This window comes from Sebastes umbrosus, chromosome 4, assembly GCF_015220745.1.
Source record: "Sebastes umbrosus isolate fSebUmb1 chromosome 4, fSebUmb1.pri, whole genome shotgun sequence".
NCBI lineage: Eukaryota > Metazoa > Chordata > Actinopteri > Perciformes > Sebastidae > Sebastes > Sebastes umbrosus.
In genome coordinates this window covers 17,657,743-17,675,889 of record NC_051272.1, presented here as the reverse complement: position 1 = coordinate 17,675,889, position 18,147 = coordinate 17,657,743, and the positions used below count along the sequence as shown (strand labels likewise).

The window sequence follows — 18,147 nt, the reverse complement described above, 5'->3', positions numbered from 1 at the left end:
AGATAGCCCATCTTTTTTGTTACTATCCATTCAACTTGTCATCATTGGTTTGTGACTTGAGAGACAAAATGAATTCAAAAGTGACATCATACAAACAACCACCTGATCTTTATCACACAGTCTGCAAATAAAAGTGGTGCAAAAAAAAGCTAACATTTTTGCCTAAAATCAAAATGATTCAAAGAAAGTTAGCAAATTAATGCCACGCAATTCTGGAAGACACAGCTCTGCCAAGGTCTGTCGTACACTACATCGCAAAAATACATAGTGCTGAAATGCATCACGGATGTTTGGGTAATTAATATGATTGAGACCAAACCTACTCTAATGACTCACACAGTACTCCCAAAAATGAGATTTCTCATGACATTTATTCAAATAAACAATACAGTTTATAATTTGCTAGGATAAAATAATAAGTTTGAACACATAAGAAGCATTTGGGAGAGAATTCCCCAAATATCTGAAACTGGGTTAAAGGATGTGTTTTAATGAAAGCTGACACTTTGGTGTCATCTTCTGACTTGCATCAGTGCCTGTATATTCATGTCCCCTCCAGTCAATCTGGTTAAGACTGCCATATTGCAGAGACATGAACGAGCAGAGAGCTTGACAACCAGAGCAACCACCCCATAGAACAATGCAAAACCTGGAGGGGCACTGACATTTCAATGTCAAATCCTCAGCCCGTGTGCGAAAAAATACAGTCTTTTAATGCAAAAGCATAACGGAGTTAAAAAACAGTCCTACAACCTTTAGAAGTTTGCCCTATATTCTTCATCTGCCTAAGGATCACGCAAGTTCATCTGCGTAGCTTGGTTTAAAGCTATGTTCAGTGTCACTGCAAGGCAAGAGATCTCTTCAAGGAGGCAGGGCACCATCAGGCCCATGACACCCAAGTATTCCCTGCAAGAGTGATGCAAATGCCTGACCCTGTTTGACAGTGATCCAGCCCAATTAGCAGCACGCCAAAGCTGTGCTGTCGGTACATTCTATTACCCTCATTCAATCCCCAAGGTGCAAGCTGAGCTTTAAGAGGGCTACCTCAAGCCACGTCGGGAGAGAGAGAAAAAAAAGAAGAGTGAATGTCACTCAGTTTGGCTCTTGCAAATAATTAGTAATGTTCTTAAATGTTAAACACCTCTAAAAACAACTAAGAGGATACGGCAAAAGGTTAGAATAGAGGGACACAGGGCCGGTGCAATCTACCTTACCTTTGAACTGTTAAACTTTTTCTGCTCTTGGTTTTCTAACTCAGCCGTGCACTTTATCCTTCCTTCCTTCCGTCCTTTATCTGATTACTTGGCAACTAAAATTCTTTCTATCAGTCCCCATTTAGAGTTACTGATAAGGTGTAACTTGTGCACTGCTCTGAAGAGACTGAGGATGATAGGGCGAATGCCTTATTGCCAAAGACACCCAGGCTCCCACACACTACGGAGGGAGTAGACAGACTCAACCTACATGGCAAAAGTACACCTTTCTCAATATTGGTAAAGAATAAATATTTCAAAATTATGCAAACACGTGCCACTCTTGCTCTTTAACTTCCATGCATATGGACTATTTACAAATTGAAAAATACAGACTTGCTATTTTGTTCTTTTGATGTTTTTTTCTTCTTTTTATTTCCCCCCTGAAATGTCTTTGCCCCTTTGCAATCAACCTATCAACATTCAGCCACTCAGACAAGGATCTCACCACACATTGCAGACATGGCCAGGACAATTAAAGCTGTGTTGAAAACATTTTCACACTAATGGGAAAACAAAAGTTAAAATCAAAACAGAAAAAGATTCACAAGCAAAGAAAAAACAAAGGAAAATAAGATAGTTCAGGGGAGGTGTTACCATACAAGCCAAAAGGATGTATTTGTTTAAGATGGATTTTCTGCTTTCTCGAGACTCCACTCTGTTTCTAACAATACTGTAGTACACTTTCTTTTTATTACTCTACCTTTTATTTAAATATAATTTACTTTGAAGATTTTGTTAAACAAATCCAGGAAAAATGATGCAAAAGTGGTTGGTTTGCCAAAGGAGAGGCGGCAGAAGGCCCGTGCTGCCCTGTTAAATTGCATCAGCGCTCTAGTTTGTCAAGATACTCAAGAGTCCGTTGCATTGGGACGTGTCCTCAATCCTCAATGTACTCCCACAGGTCCTTCTCATAGCCTTCATGCACATGCTGTAGCAGCACTCTTCGCCTGCTCTCACAGTATCTGAAGAGAAACAAAACAGGTGTTGGCATCCAAGAACACACAAACGTAACAGTGGCAGCCAGAGATTATGATTCTTCCTTTACTGACCTGTACTTATCTTGTACTTTCTGCTTGATGTCCTGCAAGGAATCCTGGGAGATATCCCGCTCTAGGTAGCCAGACAGCACCTCAGTGGCATTTTCCAAGTCTGCCTGGTTGTTCTGATGAAACAAGAAATTGACTAACAATATTATTCCGACTGAAATGTCAGCTCTATGTGATAATGTCCCCTACACACTGAAGCATCCTGCTCAAGGCCCCGCTCAGACTACAGGAAGTTTCGGCCGATTTCCTGAGAGAGGAACGATGAGTCGAAATGTGGCCAAAATGTCATCCGTTTGTCTGCTAGAAAGTATCACAGTCAGTTATGACTGAATGGTTAAAACTTGCAGTCGAAGGATCAGCCGACCTGATTTTGGTGAAGATCTTCTTCAGGAGGTTTTTTTTTTTTTAATAACAATTCCATTACAATGATTCCTCATCTAATGGCAGTGATTACTGTCAAGATTAACACTCAAACTGTTTTGAAAATGGTATTTTGTAAATATAATGTGAATATTAAAATAGCTCAAGTTATTTATGTCAGGCACCATCTGCTCACAGTCATGCCAACATTTTCCCTTTTAACATACCTCAAAAATAATGGACTGGTTGTTCTTCTTGAGGTAGAAGGCAAAGACATAAGTGAACATGAGCGTGGAGCGGCACTGGCACAGCACATCCACAGCCTTCTTCAGGAACTGCACCTCGATCCAGGACATGTTGTGCTGCTGCATCTCCTCCATCTTCTGCTTGACCTGAGCGTAGAGCTTGTGCTCAAAGCGCAGGCTCTGCATGTGGTTCATGTAGCGGTTGCAGTAGAACAGGTACCTCTGCAAGGCTGCCCTGGAGCGCTGCACACACACAGCATTGGACTGGCATTAACTTACTTGAGCATCCTCAAGTTGATTTTTACTAGATTGTAAATCTTCGTGTGATGAAATGTCTAAATTGTATTCTGCAGGTGTTTCAGGCAACACGTCCTTCTTCAGTATGCAACAATCAACCATGTTTGTCAGAGGTGTACTGGACATTCATTATCAGGCAGACGCAGCAGCATTCCCTGCATTGTTTGAATCCCACTGTTTTTGGATTCACTTCTTCATAGTGTACAGCAGAGTTACATGAGAAACTGTCCCTTAATTGATAATATTTTTTCAGGATATCTTGTCTGAATTGTGCGCGTCACCCAGTGCAGTGGGATGGAAACAATACTTGGGATGCTGCTGCCTCTGTGTGATTAGAAATGCCAGTTACACCTGTGGCAAATATGGCTGAATATTGCACACTAAAGAAAGACATTGTGACTGAAAAGTGGACAAATATAAATATTGAGCCATTATGTGGTATATCCGCCACATTATGGCACAAAAAAACAACATGCAAAGGTTTCTTAACATATTAATATGAGCGTTCCTTACTACCTCTTGAGCATCTCTAGCTGCCTTCGCATCATCTTCATTGTAGCGATTGCAGTTGTACCTGAAACATCACAGCCCAGTCAGACACATCAATGTTTTCCAGACTAGCATAAAACACATCACTACTATTTTTGACAATATTTTATGTTGTCATGCTTTCTCACATAATATTTTTAACATTGCAGATGTCAGATGTGTATTTAGACATGAAATGGCATGAAAATTTGCACTTGATATTTGAATTATATTAGATTTCAAAATATGAATTGAAATGAAAACAACAATTTGAAGTATATTCTAACACGGCACTAGAAGTGACACCATCAACGTTTAGTATATAAGCCATTAGCTCTTACCAGGCTGAGCCGTGGGGCTCCCATGGACCCAGGCAGACCCAGCAGAACTCAGCTTTGCAGTTCTGGTTCCGACAAACCATGTGATTGCAGCCACCATCTTTCTCAATGGTCACATGGCATTTTGGACACTCCTGTCATGAGAGGAGAGTGATGAGTTTTGTGAGTTTCTGCTCAAGGAAAAGTGTTTTACAAAAATCTGATGTTAAGAGGAATTCAAGCAAATAAGAAACAGAAAAACATACATAAAAGGGTATAGATTTAGATTATTAAATTTAGAAGCAATTAGGTTTTTTGGGGGGGGGCAGTTTCTCATAAGCCTAGAGTTGTGCCCAAAACAATGATGAAGGCCTGATGGCTTGGGACAAAGATAATGTCATTCGAAGTAATGAGCGGTTTTGATTGGGCCAACACTTAACAAAAAATTGACAGGATAAAAATGTGTGATTACAATTACAACTTCTCAAGTGACTGTACATTACTTCGTACATTTTTTCACCATTTTTAAAAACATCTAATTGTTGAGTATGATCAGCATTTCCACAATTGAAATTGTGTGATTATCACATTAATTACCTAACAACCAGAAAAGAGGGTAAAACTAGCAGAACATTTTGATTCCTTACCTTAGTATTTGCTGCAATCCAGTTTGACGTTTCACTGTCATCATCACATTTCTTAATCCATTTTCTCAACCACTACAAAAAAATTCAAACAAAAGTAAAAAATAATTACACAATGAATACTAATCGTTCACTCAAAATGCTGGAGGAATAGGATAAATCTCTGTAAAGTATATAAATATTCCTGATTGGCTTACCTTACACTTGACAGGATCATGCCAATTCTCTCCACAGTTGAAGCTGCACCAACAAGAGGCATCACAGGTCAAATTCACACAATGCTTAATGCTTAATAATTACTATTAAACTTACATAGTCAACATTCAGATACTGTCGCTATCAGTTCACGATAGTCTAATACACAATTTTTTGAAACAAACTATCTTACCAGAACTGACGGCCACACTTGCACCTCACTGGCTTGGCATCTGGGTACTGGACTTTGACAACATGATGGCAGTCTGGTGCAGGGCACCACTTTAACAGTCGATTGCACTTAAAGAAGTAATGAGAGGTAGAATATCAACTATAGTTTCATGGACACTTGAGTACAAAGAAGGTCCCTGCTTTTCCAAACAGTGCATACAGGATAACCTAACAGCTCAACATCATAAATCAAGCTTCATATTCCATTTCAACATACTGTTAAGGAGAAAAAAAAAATCTCAAAGCTTACCTCTACAAAACTATTCGTAATTAAATGCTGGTACTTCAACTTCACTTTTGAATCTGTTATGAGGCGCCTATAGGAGAGGTCAAATCATTTATTAGCTTTCATTACAAAATATGGGTGACTTTGGTAAAAGCTTCCTTCCTTCATATTCAGTGCATAACTTCCAAGAACAACAAAAAGATGTCACACAATTTCACGTTTTCCTGAGTAGCTCAATGAAGTAACAAATGTAAATTGGCATTACATCAACTATTTACCAACAAAACATTTCATAATTCCAAAACTAAGAGTTTGAGTGCAGACTTCTTACTAAGAGGTATAAATGCATTTCATGAAACTAAATATTGACCCTAAACTGGTCAGTGAAAACACTTGTTAGGTCTCTTGCTAGATGGTCAGATCAGAATGTAGGTTAAGACAATTACTGTCAGCTTAAGAGCTGGTACAAGAGATTAGTATCCATGCTTTCAATGAGGAGGTATATTTCATTGCACTACAGGCTGAACATCAACATTGTAAAGGAGCCAGGTAGAGGTGTAACTAGGGAGCCCTACACAAGAACTTTGTTTTAGAAGGCAAAATGTCAGGTAAATATTCTCCCAATTTACAGTATTCCTGTTAAATGCACTAAAAACAAAAGAAAGCATATCTGATTCTAGAGTGAGGATATTCATTTTCTTTTGATATGTATAAAATAGTATAGTGTATGGGCTGTATTATGTTTTCTAACTTTTCAAGACCAAACAACTAAACGAAACCAACAATTGCAAAATTAAATTTTAACACTACAGATGTAACAATGCTCCTTCTCAAGTAATTTGTTAGTGAACTGCATCTGTCTGTCTGACAAAATAAAAACAAGAGGAATCATTTTGGTTTGCTGATCTTTTCATTACCAGAATGACTCATTCATATCTACGTATTCTTATCTCTACTGAACAATATGCAACGAAACATAATAAAAAAATATAGCCATAAAAAGATACTCACATGACTGTGTTGTCATCAACCAAAATGTCACAACTATGAGCAGGACAAGAAATGGTCTGAGAAAATAACGTAGAAGGTAAATCATTAGTCAGACAGCTATTAAAAGTCGTACGTGATCAGTGACTCGTACACTAAGAACAAATCTCAGTGGTTACCTGTCCCATTCCTTCTTCTATGATTTTGGTGGTAAGGTAATCTCCCCAGCACTGCATGCAGAACTTGTGTCCACACTCCAGGCCTGTAAAATACTGTAAGAGAGAAGAACCTCGTAAATAAGACAAACAAGACATCACATGATTATACAGTAAGCATATGAACTTCTGGTAACCAGGCAAGCCAAAGCCTCAGAGTGAAGCCATTCAAAGGACTCCACATTTGACAAAACAATTTCTTTTTAACCAACTGATTAAAATAAATAATCAATAAATATTCTAGGTTAAAATAGTCTGGATTATGCATCTTTCTTTCTGATTTTAGGGGAAGAACAACTTCATATTATAGCTGAAACACTAAACCATCTGGCTTTGATAATAAACATTTATCCTTTGTTGAGATAATGTACTCCATCATGAGAATGGGGTCGTACACTCTGCAGTGTGCCTTTTAATTTAGATCAATTTGTGGAGTTTCCACCTTGACATTTAAATTCTCTGTTCATAAATGTAACCCCAAAAAATAATTACATTCAATGTGTTTCAATGTTGTATAATGATAAAACATAAAAAAGTCCAAAGTGGTCATTGTGCTGTGTGTTGGAAGCCAGAATCGTTAAATGTTAAAATAAAAATAAAATCATGTTCAAATCCATCTTTAATTGGTTTGTCATTAGGAAGGACAGTGTTTTAAAGAAGCAAAATAAAAAATGCATTCTGTTGTACACTTGATTGAATCAAAGCTTAATAAGGTTAGAGTGATTGTACCAACTGTAATATGCTCAATGAACCAGACGAACAGCACCTTTGGCCCATATAAGGGCCGTCACATTTCTGTGGTCTTGACTCAAAAAAAGTCCTGCAGCAGTCAGATGTTAAGATAAAGAGTTCTCTTTATTTTAACATCTGAATACTGCAGGGTGCTTCCTGCAACTGCAAGTTGCTGTGTAGATGTGACTTTCTACAATTGCTATGTTCAATCATGTAATGTTTGACAAGGTTGATATTAAGAGTCTGGTAGCCAGAGGAACAGAACTGTTTAAATCCAAATGTTTGAGGAACTTGAAGGATTTTTTTAAAAAATGGTTCCTGGATGATTCTTTCACTACCACAGGACGCACTGCGAAGTTTAAAGTAACTACGCCCTTCCATACGTGACGGCCATGAATGGATCAACCTGGTCTACTTTAATGTTTAAGTATGTTGTTCTGGAATCACAACATCAGCATGAAGGTATTAATGGAAACCGGGCTTGCAGGCAGAATGGCCCTGAAACCATTACACTTCCTCCACCAGTCTGTACATTCAGCACAGTGCTGTATGTAACCAGACATGATTAGGCCACATCCAAATAAATCAACCCCTCGATTTGAATTTTGAAATAACTTTGAGTGCAAGAGAAATTTGTAGAAGTGAGTGGCACTTGGTAAAGAAGAGTTAGGTCAATAAGGGATACAAATTCAGCCATCTTTGGGACACACTTATTTTCCATTTTCTACTGAAATGGTACAGCATTACTACTAAACAGCTGTTGCAGTATTTGCAGTGTTTGAGATATTTCCCAGTGAGGAGGACATAAAAGCATCCAGCTTTCCATCAGAGTTACGTAACCCTTTTAAAATAGTTTCCCCCTCGATTCTTTATACTAATAATCTTTACTTAAAATTGGAGCAATTTCCCAAATCCTAACCCCAATTGGCAAATCCACCAGCTGGTATGGAAATGTTTCATTACAGGGTCCAAAGTGTAGCTATATTCTACCTTAATATCATGACTGGTTGGTAATTCATACAATCTTTGAATTTTAGCATCTATCACTTTTAGCATGCAAAGTAAAATCAGATCACTGTAGTGATAAATAATACAAATAACAATAGTGAATACTGCGAGTTGAATTAAAGACACTGAGCTACCTTCACATATTTATCTGTGGTTTTAGACGGTATGAGAAAATATTAGTCATAGTACTTTACAATAGGGGTGTAAATCACAAGTACCATCACAATAACGATATATCAATTCTTTGGACAGCGATAAGATATTTGCTGATTTTGCATCAATATATTGGATCGTTGATCATTGAATCGATATATCAAAGGATCGTTGATCATTGAATCGATATATCAAAGGATCGTTACACCCCTACTTTACAACAGATAATGTGATCACATTTTGTGATGTCAAGTTAGACATCCTCCTTTTCTTTTGCTATTGTTAGCCAAGGCAGTAACCTGGGTCTGAAAAAACGATTTGGAAAAGGATTGCAGTGTTTCCCCTTGGATGGAGTTGTAGCAGCGGTGGGGATACTCTTGCGCAAAGCGCTCGCAAATTTTTTCCGCAATATTTTTTCTGTGCGCTCGCAAAGTGCACCCTACCGGGAGGTTTCTATGTCTGCCAGCACCAGAAGGGCTCTTGAGGCCTAAGTAGGGTACATACCTACAGTACATTTGTGCACAGTAATCAGTAGGGGAAATGTCCGCCTGGCCTACATATGAGATGTCTCAACATTTAGGAAAATACACTTTAATTGAACATAACATATTAACTTGCATCACCACACTGTTGTATTATCAAACTGTGTCAATTTACTTAAATGTAATGACACTTTCAATGTTTCTTTAAGGGAGTCCTATCCAATGTGAAATACCTACTATCTTTGTACTTTGAGGTACGTCTACACTCTCACACACAGAAGGATGAGGAGAGGAGAGGTATTATAAGCTGCTTAAAGCTAATGTTAGGAGGTTAAACAGGTCATAATTCCCTCTCTAATATCTATTTTATATTGCTTTGAAAACATCTCATTCAAGCAACTGAATTATTCAAGTTTCTCGCCAAAAACTACATTTCACAAGATTACATTTGAACACCTCATGATAATGTTATAATTTACCTTTGTCAAATCATTATTTATACTGATAGATCTTTGACACATCATAATGTAATTAAATGGATCCGTACGGATCAACCATGGTCCGTTATACCACTACTAGTTAACAAGCAAGTAAAAAAGTATAAAGGATAAATGGTTCACCGTCAACATGAGGTGTAAAAACAGCACTCATGGACTCATCATGACACATCATATTTGAAAAAACGTGTGGGGGAAGCCTCCGAGTGTGTGTCAGAGGAATTGTGCTGCTACAAGTCAGTGCCCACTAAGCAATTTGACGTTGAAAATAAGTTTAATACATGTATATTATACGTCTATTTGTCTGTAGACGTTTATTTTAGATTAAGGTTATTCCAGGTTGAAAGGTGAAAGTTTAGTAGATTTCTAGTCTTAGCCTAGGTATTGTATCTATCTGTGAATCTGTGTATATAACAAAAAAATAATAAAATAAATAGTTATACTGTAAATACAGGGGTGTGCAGGAGGGTTGGGCAATTGGACAAATATATTGGCTAACAGCAATTGGAGGAGTACATCCCCAGTTGTTTTTTGTTTTATTAAATGGTCCGCCTCCGAAGAACGAGAGCCGCTCAGCGGGCAGAGAGAGAGGCTGTATATCTACAGACTATCAGAGTAGGCAAGGGAGTGCATTATTATCATACTGTCTGTGATGCGTCTGTGTTTCTGTTCCGGTGCTCTGCACAGTGCTGGCACCCGCCCGCCCACTCACTCACTCACTCTCATCCCAGGCTCTGAAGCTTGGTATTGGCGGTATGGAGGTCCCTAAGTACCGCCGGTGGACAATACCTTATATTTTTAGGTTCATAAAATGTACCCAAATTCAAGAATACATTCCTGTAATCTTACATTGCAACATCTGCTGTATTAGCCATTTGTTTACTACATGTTTATTTGCATTTAGAGCGGGGAAGCGAGATCCGATCACAATTGGTCACTCAGGGCCAGAAATAAAGTGGGGGAAAACAACGTGCAGAGCTGGCATACTTTCACATCTAACTCAGTGAATTAGAGTTTATTTCGACCAAACCAGAGTTGGTGATTGTTGGAAAGACTAACCACAACGGTTTTGGTGAGTTTTATTTTGTTTCTGTCGAGCTTGAATGAAGTGTGTTTTACGAAGGGAAGGGGTGAGCCGCACACACAGACCCACGCGAATATATAAGCAATCACCAGTTGATGAGCTAACGATGGCCGGGTGGAAAATGTTAACATATCGCCCAACCCTAGTGTGCAGCGCTTATGTTAAATATATACAGGATTTTATGCATTTTAAAATATGATGTTTTTAAAATATGTTCTAAAATCGGGCTATATGTAGCCAATAAATCCTATGGTCTATATCAGATCTAAAGCATAGAGGTTATGTTGAAAAGCCGTCTATTGCTCAGTGGGTGCCTACCCAGAGTTTAAAGCGTTCAGTGGTCCCACGCGTGCTGCAGGTTGAGCCACCCCAAGCTTTGAATATTCCCTGTTGATTAATAGCCCTATTTTACTGTCTGTAACATTAATGTGCGACACTCACGTGAAGATGCAGGACTGTTTTCCCTTCAGCGAATGATAATACCGAATCAGTTGTCAGCATCGCTTGCTTCATTGTTGACATCTACCCAGTGCTTGTTGTTATAATCGTTTTGCTGACATTCTCAATTAAGCGCAAAATTTGTCATTTATATGCTTTACTTACGAGTGTGTGAATTGACCTGGATATGAAGTATCTGTAGCACAAAATAATATGATGTTAGTTTCTAAAGAGATAAGATGGAGCAATCTCCTCTTGTAAAAGAAATTATATTATTATTATTACATATTTCTAGGGGAAACACTGTATTAAAATGTCAGTCTGTGCCGATGCCTTGGTTAGGGGTGCTTTGGCATTAAATAAGTGAAAATTACCCGTAAATCTCCATTGCTATATTAAGCCAAGACACAGCTTTGAATTAAAATTTTCAACAAAATCCTTATTGTAACACCAGAACTTAGCCCTTAACACACATTCAGCTAGTGCAACACAATGCTGGTGTCATTATGGGACTCACAGAGTTGGGGAAGTTCAGATAGCAGATCTGACATGGCATGTCCTGTGCCGATGATCTAGTGTTGATTGGAGGACGGATCCGAGGCTTCTTACTGGGGTTAATGACATGACACTCAGAGAAAAGCTTGTCCAGATTACCATCAAAATACCTGTATGTATTGAGACAAAAAAGAAATCATAGTGTTAGATATTAGGTCTCCCAGGAACTTCTAAGCTAACATACTTGTTAACTGTTGGTTAAAGGTGACAAATAAAGAACGTACTTCAGAGATTCTTACCTTTCCATAAGCTTTTCTTTATCCCAGTTGAAGTGACTGAGAAGGATGCGTGTTATTGTTGCAGGATTCTAGTGGAAAAGAAATGGTTGGTCAGAAATAAATTTACATTTCACTACTGCCAATTTTCACAGTAACAACAACAAGGGGTAAATTTGACATGTAAAGCCACTTCCGCAAATCTCTTCCTATTACAAGTTAAACTCTCTTTTGTGGAAAAACAGACAGTTTTACGGCCCAGATTTTCGGAAAATGGATTAAGCCTCGTAGTGGACCAGGATGGTAATTTAAAAAGGACTAACTGCAATGAAATTAAGTCATTTTAAATCGCTAAAACTAGTTGTAGATTCAGTAGTTCGTTACACCCATGTATGTTAGAGGACAAAAACATCTGAAATACCTTTCATTGCATTACAATCCAATAAACTACCACCACAAACTACAGCCATAGAAGTAACCACAAAGTCCTCTCTGACACAAGAGTTAGTCACTGCAGAGCTCTTCTACTGGATTGCATGACATTGAAGAGGAGTTTAATTTGTTCTGTTCAAAGTAGTTGCTTAACATTAGCTAACTATGGCCGGCAGTACTGTACATTCCAAAAGAAAAAAAGTTGTTGTTTTTTTGCTATGTATATAGACTTTTCACAGGCAAAATGGCAACGGTTTATGATGAAAAAAAAACAGAACACTAGATACATTGTGTAAAAAAACATCCCAGTGCACCATTGTCTGTGACAAATTGGACAGGTGATGGTGTATCAGAGGAAAGTGAACACAGCTGAGTAAAAGTATAACTAGCCAGCTTGCAGTGATTGAAACCAAATGTGATGAGTTTTACTGGTATAAACATATCAAACTCTGTTTTGTTTAAAGCATACTGTCTGCCTAATTGGTTAAGATCTGACAATCCTGACTGAAAGGGCAATAAAACCAAATAGAAACATGTCGAGAAAAAACATTTAATGGAAAAGTTCCATTGCATAAATTTCACATCAATCCTCTTTTTAGCTTAATCTAAGCTTGGTCCATGTAAATTGCATTTTGATTTTGTATTTTTATTTGTGGATATTACAATGTTCATATAATAGAACAGCTACATTTAAGTGCACCATACTGTACAGCACTGCAATATCGGTGATAAATTGGCAAATACAGATATGTCACTAACACAGTGATGTTAGCACTGTATGAAGGTTTCCTCAGCAAAAGTAATTTGAAAGTAACGCATTACTTATGCACACTATTCTTGATGTCCCTCCTGTCAACCTTAAGCAGAAATTAGCAAATATAAATTGTGTAAAATAAAAAGATATCCTTTGCATTTCCATTTATTATGCTTACTACTTATACTTATTTACACCTTTTGTTGTATGAACAGTAAATTGTGATAAAAATCCCTTTGTCTGGCTACTGAAGTCACCACTGATTTTTATTTACACCGTTTGTTGTATGAACAGTAAATTGTGATAAAAATCCCTTTGTCCGGCTACTGAAGTCACCACACTGATTTTTATTTACCCCGTTTGTTGTATGAACAGTAAATTGTGATAAAAATCCCTTTGTCCGGCTACTGAAGTCACCACACTGATTTTTATTTACCCCGTTTGTTGTATGAACAGTAAATTGTGATACAAATCACTTTGTCTGACTACTGAAGTCACCACACTGTTGTGTACCAAGTGTCATTATGGTTACAAGCATTCAGGGGTCTCCCCGGAATACCTGGGTATGATAATGCCTGTCAACTTAAAAACATATTCTGTATATTGCATGGTAAAATTGCATGAAAATAGGCATTTTACATCCCATTTTGAAATAGGAATGATGTAACAGTAGAGTACATTGTGTTACAGTGCCATGGTTCAACTGTTAAAGCAAAGCATTGGGGATGGTTCTCAGCAATTGCAAGATTAGATAAGGGAATTGTCTCAATATACTTGTTCATACAGACAATGCTTGTTTCACTCCATCCTGATTTAATTAGGGGTCGGATTGACAGGGTAATTCATGACATAATACTATTACAATACGATGTTCAATGATGTGTTTGGTGATATGTGTTTAACGACGCTGTTATGTTAAGATATCATATAATTTGTGTAATTGAGGAGGAAAACGTTTCTCTAAAAATGATCAAATCATTTCTTAAAAGGCAGTTATCAATCATATACTACATAGTTATCAATCATATGCTACTTATTGAAAGCATTATGTAGTGATTTTAGTTTATTATATGCACATTGTTTTTTTTATATTTATGAAAGATTCATACAGCCACAAGTACTTGTAGGCTATCATCTAAATGTCAAACAGACACAAGCGAAAAACCGAACAGCTACAAAGCATAATGGTTCCTGAATAAACACCATTTGGTACCAAAGTATCAATAACATTAGACAAGAGAAATTATGAAAAAAATATTCAGTTTGCCAGTTTATTAGGTACACCTAACTAAAACTGTCCGATACAACCGCAATGCAATAAACCCCACCTTTGTGAAGGTTACAATGGTTTTTGAGAGAGATGTGTTGATTCAAATTCATACTCATTTTAGAGGCTGTAGTTTGTGGTGCTGTGAACTGTATTACAGATGTGTTCCTAATATTTGATCCACCCTCCCGGATATAAATGGGGTGGGAAATATAAGAAATACCCTTCAGGATATACATGAACAATCTTCACGGTAGTTTTGCCTGTTATGTCTTTCTGAAGTTTGCAGTGGAATCTTTGACGGTCAACAAAGTCTCTACAGATGAAATATATCCATCAGCCACTTGTAACTTTACCCCTAAAGCGACTCCAGAAGCCAGGCGAAACCAGTCACTCTTGACATGTGAAGGCACAGTCGCCAGAGAGGCATTTACAAGAAAAGTAAATTAAAAAGTAAAAGTAAAGAGTATATGTATGGCTCAATAAGGAAGCTGGTTAATAATTAATAATTGATTTATGGAGAAGGGGTGGGATTAAATAAGTTTATACTTCTTCTCACTCCTTTTCGAATATGTAAATCAAGGCATCAAGTGTTTGACAATTTATTTTTCTTATGCTTTGCATTGTATGTAAATACTACTTGTTTCTGACTGTCCACTTGTTGGTATGATCATTCTTTTTCTTTATTTTATTTTTTTGTATTCTATATGTTTGAAATAATTTCGAAATTAAATTAAAGTAAACTATCCTATTGCCACATAACTCCACATTGAAAACTTTACTTCAGAAAACAGATGTGGTTATTTACCTTAAAAAAAGTTATTTGTTGATGCTGCCGAAACCTAAATATTAAGTGGCTAGATGTATACACTATTTTTAGAAGAATTACCATGTCAGTTGTTTCTGCTGCCATGCGGCTGTCTGTACTGTATCCACTGTACTGATATTTTACCCATTTTAGGTTTGGGGACTTATTTATAGCCATATAATGACACTGAAAAACACTGTCTTTGTATAAAATGCAACGTTATTTTCTCATAAATAGTGACAGGTCTTATCAAGATCACTTTCCATTTTATTCTGTACTCAAAGTGTAGCTATAAGTGAAAGGAAATGGAGGCCCAAGATAACGCTAAGCCGAAGAAGGGCTCCACTGAGTTTCCCCTATATATTAAATTTAAGCTATAACGTTAGCTGTTGCCAGATTATAAATTAAAGTAAACTATCCTATTGCCACATACTCCACATTGAAAACTTTACTTCAGAAAACAGATGTGGTTATTTTACCTTAAAAAAAAAGTTATTTGTTGGTGCTGCAAAAAACCTAAATATTAAGTGGCTAGATGTATATACTATTTTTAGAAGAAATACCATGTCAGTTGTTTCTGCTGCCATGCGGCTGTCTGTACTGTACATCCACTGTAGTGATATTTTACCCATTTTAGGTTTGGGGACTTATTTATAGCCATATAATGACACTCAAAAACACTGTCTTGTATAAAATGCAACGCTATTTTCTCATAAATAGTGACAGGTCTTATCAAGATCACTTTCCATTTTATTCTGTACTCAAGTAAGTGAAAGGAAATGGAGGCCCAAGATAACGCTAAACCGAAGAAGGGCTCCACTGAGTTTCCCCCCATATATATATATATATATTTATATATTTATATAATTTAAGCTATAACCTTAGCTGTTGCCAGATTATAACCAAAATCAAACTTTTTTTTTTTATAAATCATGATAAAGATAGCATGTTAATAACCTAGCATGTAACTTGCTAACCAACTCGGATGACTCAAGCCTTTCCTCAAACATTAAAAATAAGGTCTTAATTGACTAAATTTGTAAGGTGAAGTTTGACTTGATTGGTTATAACGGACTACCACTGTTGCCTAGTGATAGTGAGCCGTTCCCTAGCAACTAACACTGAGCCGTTAGGTTTTTACCAGTTAAGGTGCTCGATTAACGGTTACAGTTGGCTAGTTAGCTCAAGCTAAGCTAACATTAGCTTAGCGTGCTAAGCTAACATGCTAAGCTAACATTAGCTTAGCAAACTTCTCAGTTGGGATTAGACTACTTCCTGGCACACAAATGGAAATTTGTATTTAAAATGTTCACATTTAACGTCGTCTATATGTTTATTTTAAAGTCTACTCACACAAAAGAGAGTTATATTGATAAATATGATATTAATGTGTAAAAAGCTTCATCAGTGTTTCAACTTTTCCAGCAAGTAAACTCCTCCTTTACAACCATGCTAACGTGCTAAGCTAACTCCGCGGCCTTGTTTTATGCCTCCACCCTAACCCCGGACCACGGTGTTTCCTGACCGCAGACATATCATGAATACCTACCTGTATGACCTCGTTGACCTCCCTGATACACTCCACCATATGCTGGAGGATCTGCTCCGCGGTCAGCACCTCGAAGCGGTAGTCCTCCTCCTCCTCCTCGCCCGGACCGTGGCCGCCGCCTCCACCGCCGACGGTCTCCCCGCACTCGTCCCGCTCCCCGCCGGCCACCACGGGATCGACCAGCTCCACCTCTCCGAGCTCCAGGGTGTCGTCCTCGGGCTCCTCTTCAGCGCTGTCCTCGCTACATTCCTCCTCTTCGTCGTCGTATTCATAGTTATAACCCTCGTCTGAGTCCATTCCTATATAAGAGGTGGGTTTATCAACCGGTGACAAGCACACCTAGAAGTCTACAGTGTTGTTGTGATAGATGTTTAGGTTGGTTTTAGCGGAACAATTACACGAAAAACCAGAAATTATCCCGAGCCGGAGTCTGTTTTTCAGCTGCAGCGAAAATAACAACAAAACGTCGCCGCTGCTGCTAAGCCAACAAAGAGACACCGCGTCACCGGCTGACGACGGGATGACGTCAGACGGACTGGACAGGAACATGTTTCAAAAATAAAATATACTTGTATTTATGACACACTTTTTGTTTCCACATTTGGAAAATATGTAAAAATATATAATATAATATAGAAAAATAATTATCATACGCTGCAAACTATGAACGATAAAAAAAAACACATCAAGTCAATTCAATTCAAATTTATTTCTATAGCACATTTAAAACATGAGCTGACCAAAGTGCTTTACAGACATAGGCAGAATAATAAAGGTCAACAGAGCAGACAACAAAATCTCACACATCCACAGACAGAGACCAAGATAACATCCATGAGTAAAAGACTGTTATAATGAGCATTATAAAAAAGGCCAGTTAGTAATCACAATTCAAGTACATTCAAAAGCCAAAGAAAAGAGGTGGGTCTTGTAATATAAAACCACATACTAAATTGTCACATGGTTACACAGAATTTACAACCTATTTGAACCATTTATTTGACATGTTTTTAGTTTTTTTTCATGCTTTATTTCATTACAAAAATAATCAGCAAATATATTTCACAATATACAAATAGTATAAGACGGCCTTACGTCAGATGGACTGTACAGGAAAATGTAAGAAAATAAAATACTTGTATATTTATGACACACTTTTGTTTCCACATGGATATGTTTCGAAAATATGTAAAAAATATATAATATAATATAAAAAATAATTATCATATGCTGCAAACTGAACGATAAAAAAGCATATAAAACCACATACTAAATTGTCATAATGGTTACACAGAATTTAAAAACTATTTGAACCATTTATTTTACCATGATTTTTCATTACAAAAATAATCAGCACATATATTTCACAGCATAAAAATATATAATATAATATAAAAAATAATTATCATACGCTGCAAACTATGAATGATAAAAAAAAAGCATATAATACCACATACTAAATTGTCACAATGGTTACACAGAATTTACAAACTATTTGAACCATTTATTTTACATGTTTTTAGTTTTTTTTCTGTTTTGTTTATTGTTTATTTGTTTTGCACAATTTAAGACTATACAACATAACAAAAAAATAAATAATAATATACAATGCAGGAAGAGGCAAAA

At 37.1% G+C, this 18,147-nt stretch overlaps 1 protein-coding gene across 2 annotated transcripts; it reads right to left on the bottom strand.

The window, feature by feature from the left end:
* Positions 1 to 352: 352 nt before the first annotated feature.
* arih1 (ariadne ubiquitin-conjugating enzyme E2 binding protein homolog 1 (Drosophila)) lies at positions 353 to 17,036 on the bottom strand. Of its 2 annotated transcripts, none has more exons than XM_037767556.1 (14): positions 16,522 to 17,036; positions 11,736 to 11,803; positions 11,459 to 11,606; positions 6,512 to 6,604; positions 6,357 to 6,412; positions 5,370 to 5,436; positions 5,082 to 5,188; positions 4,891 to 4,933; positions 4,697 to 4,768; positions 4,074 to 4,204; positions 3,721 to 3,778; positions 2,890 to 3,171; positions 2,306 to 2,418; positions 353 to 2,218 (listed from the first exon to the last, which is right to left on the bottom strand). In XM_037767556.1, exons 1-14 carry the CDS (start codon positions 16,816 to 16,818, stop codon positions 2,134 to 2,136), a joined length of 1,620 nt encoding a protein of 539 aa, XP_037623484.1. In that variant the 5' UTR covers positions 16,819 to 17,036; the 3' UTR covers positions 353 to 2,133. The 2 variants fall into 2 exon arrangements, with proteins under 2 accessions (XP_037623484.1, XP_037623485.1); XM_037767557.1 differs by having other exon boundaries at positions 2,890 to 3,150; positions 16,522 to 17,035.
* Positions 17,037 to 18,147: the final 1,111 nt, after the last annotated feature.

Coding starts and splice junctions, on each gene's coding strand:
- arih1 (XM_037767556.1), bottom strand. CDS start 16,818: ATGGACTCAGACGAGGGTTATAACTATGAATACGACGACGAAGAGGAG. Junction 11,607..11,735: donor AAAGAAAAGCTTATGGAAAG/GTAAGAATCTCT, acceptor CAATACATACAG/GTATTTTGATGGTAATCTGG. Junction 3,172..3,720: donor CAGCTAGAGATGCTCAAGAG/GTAGTAAGGAAC, acceptor AGTTAATGCCAG/TCCAATGCTGTGTGTGTGCA.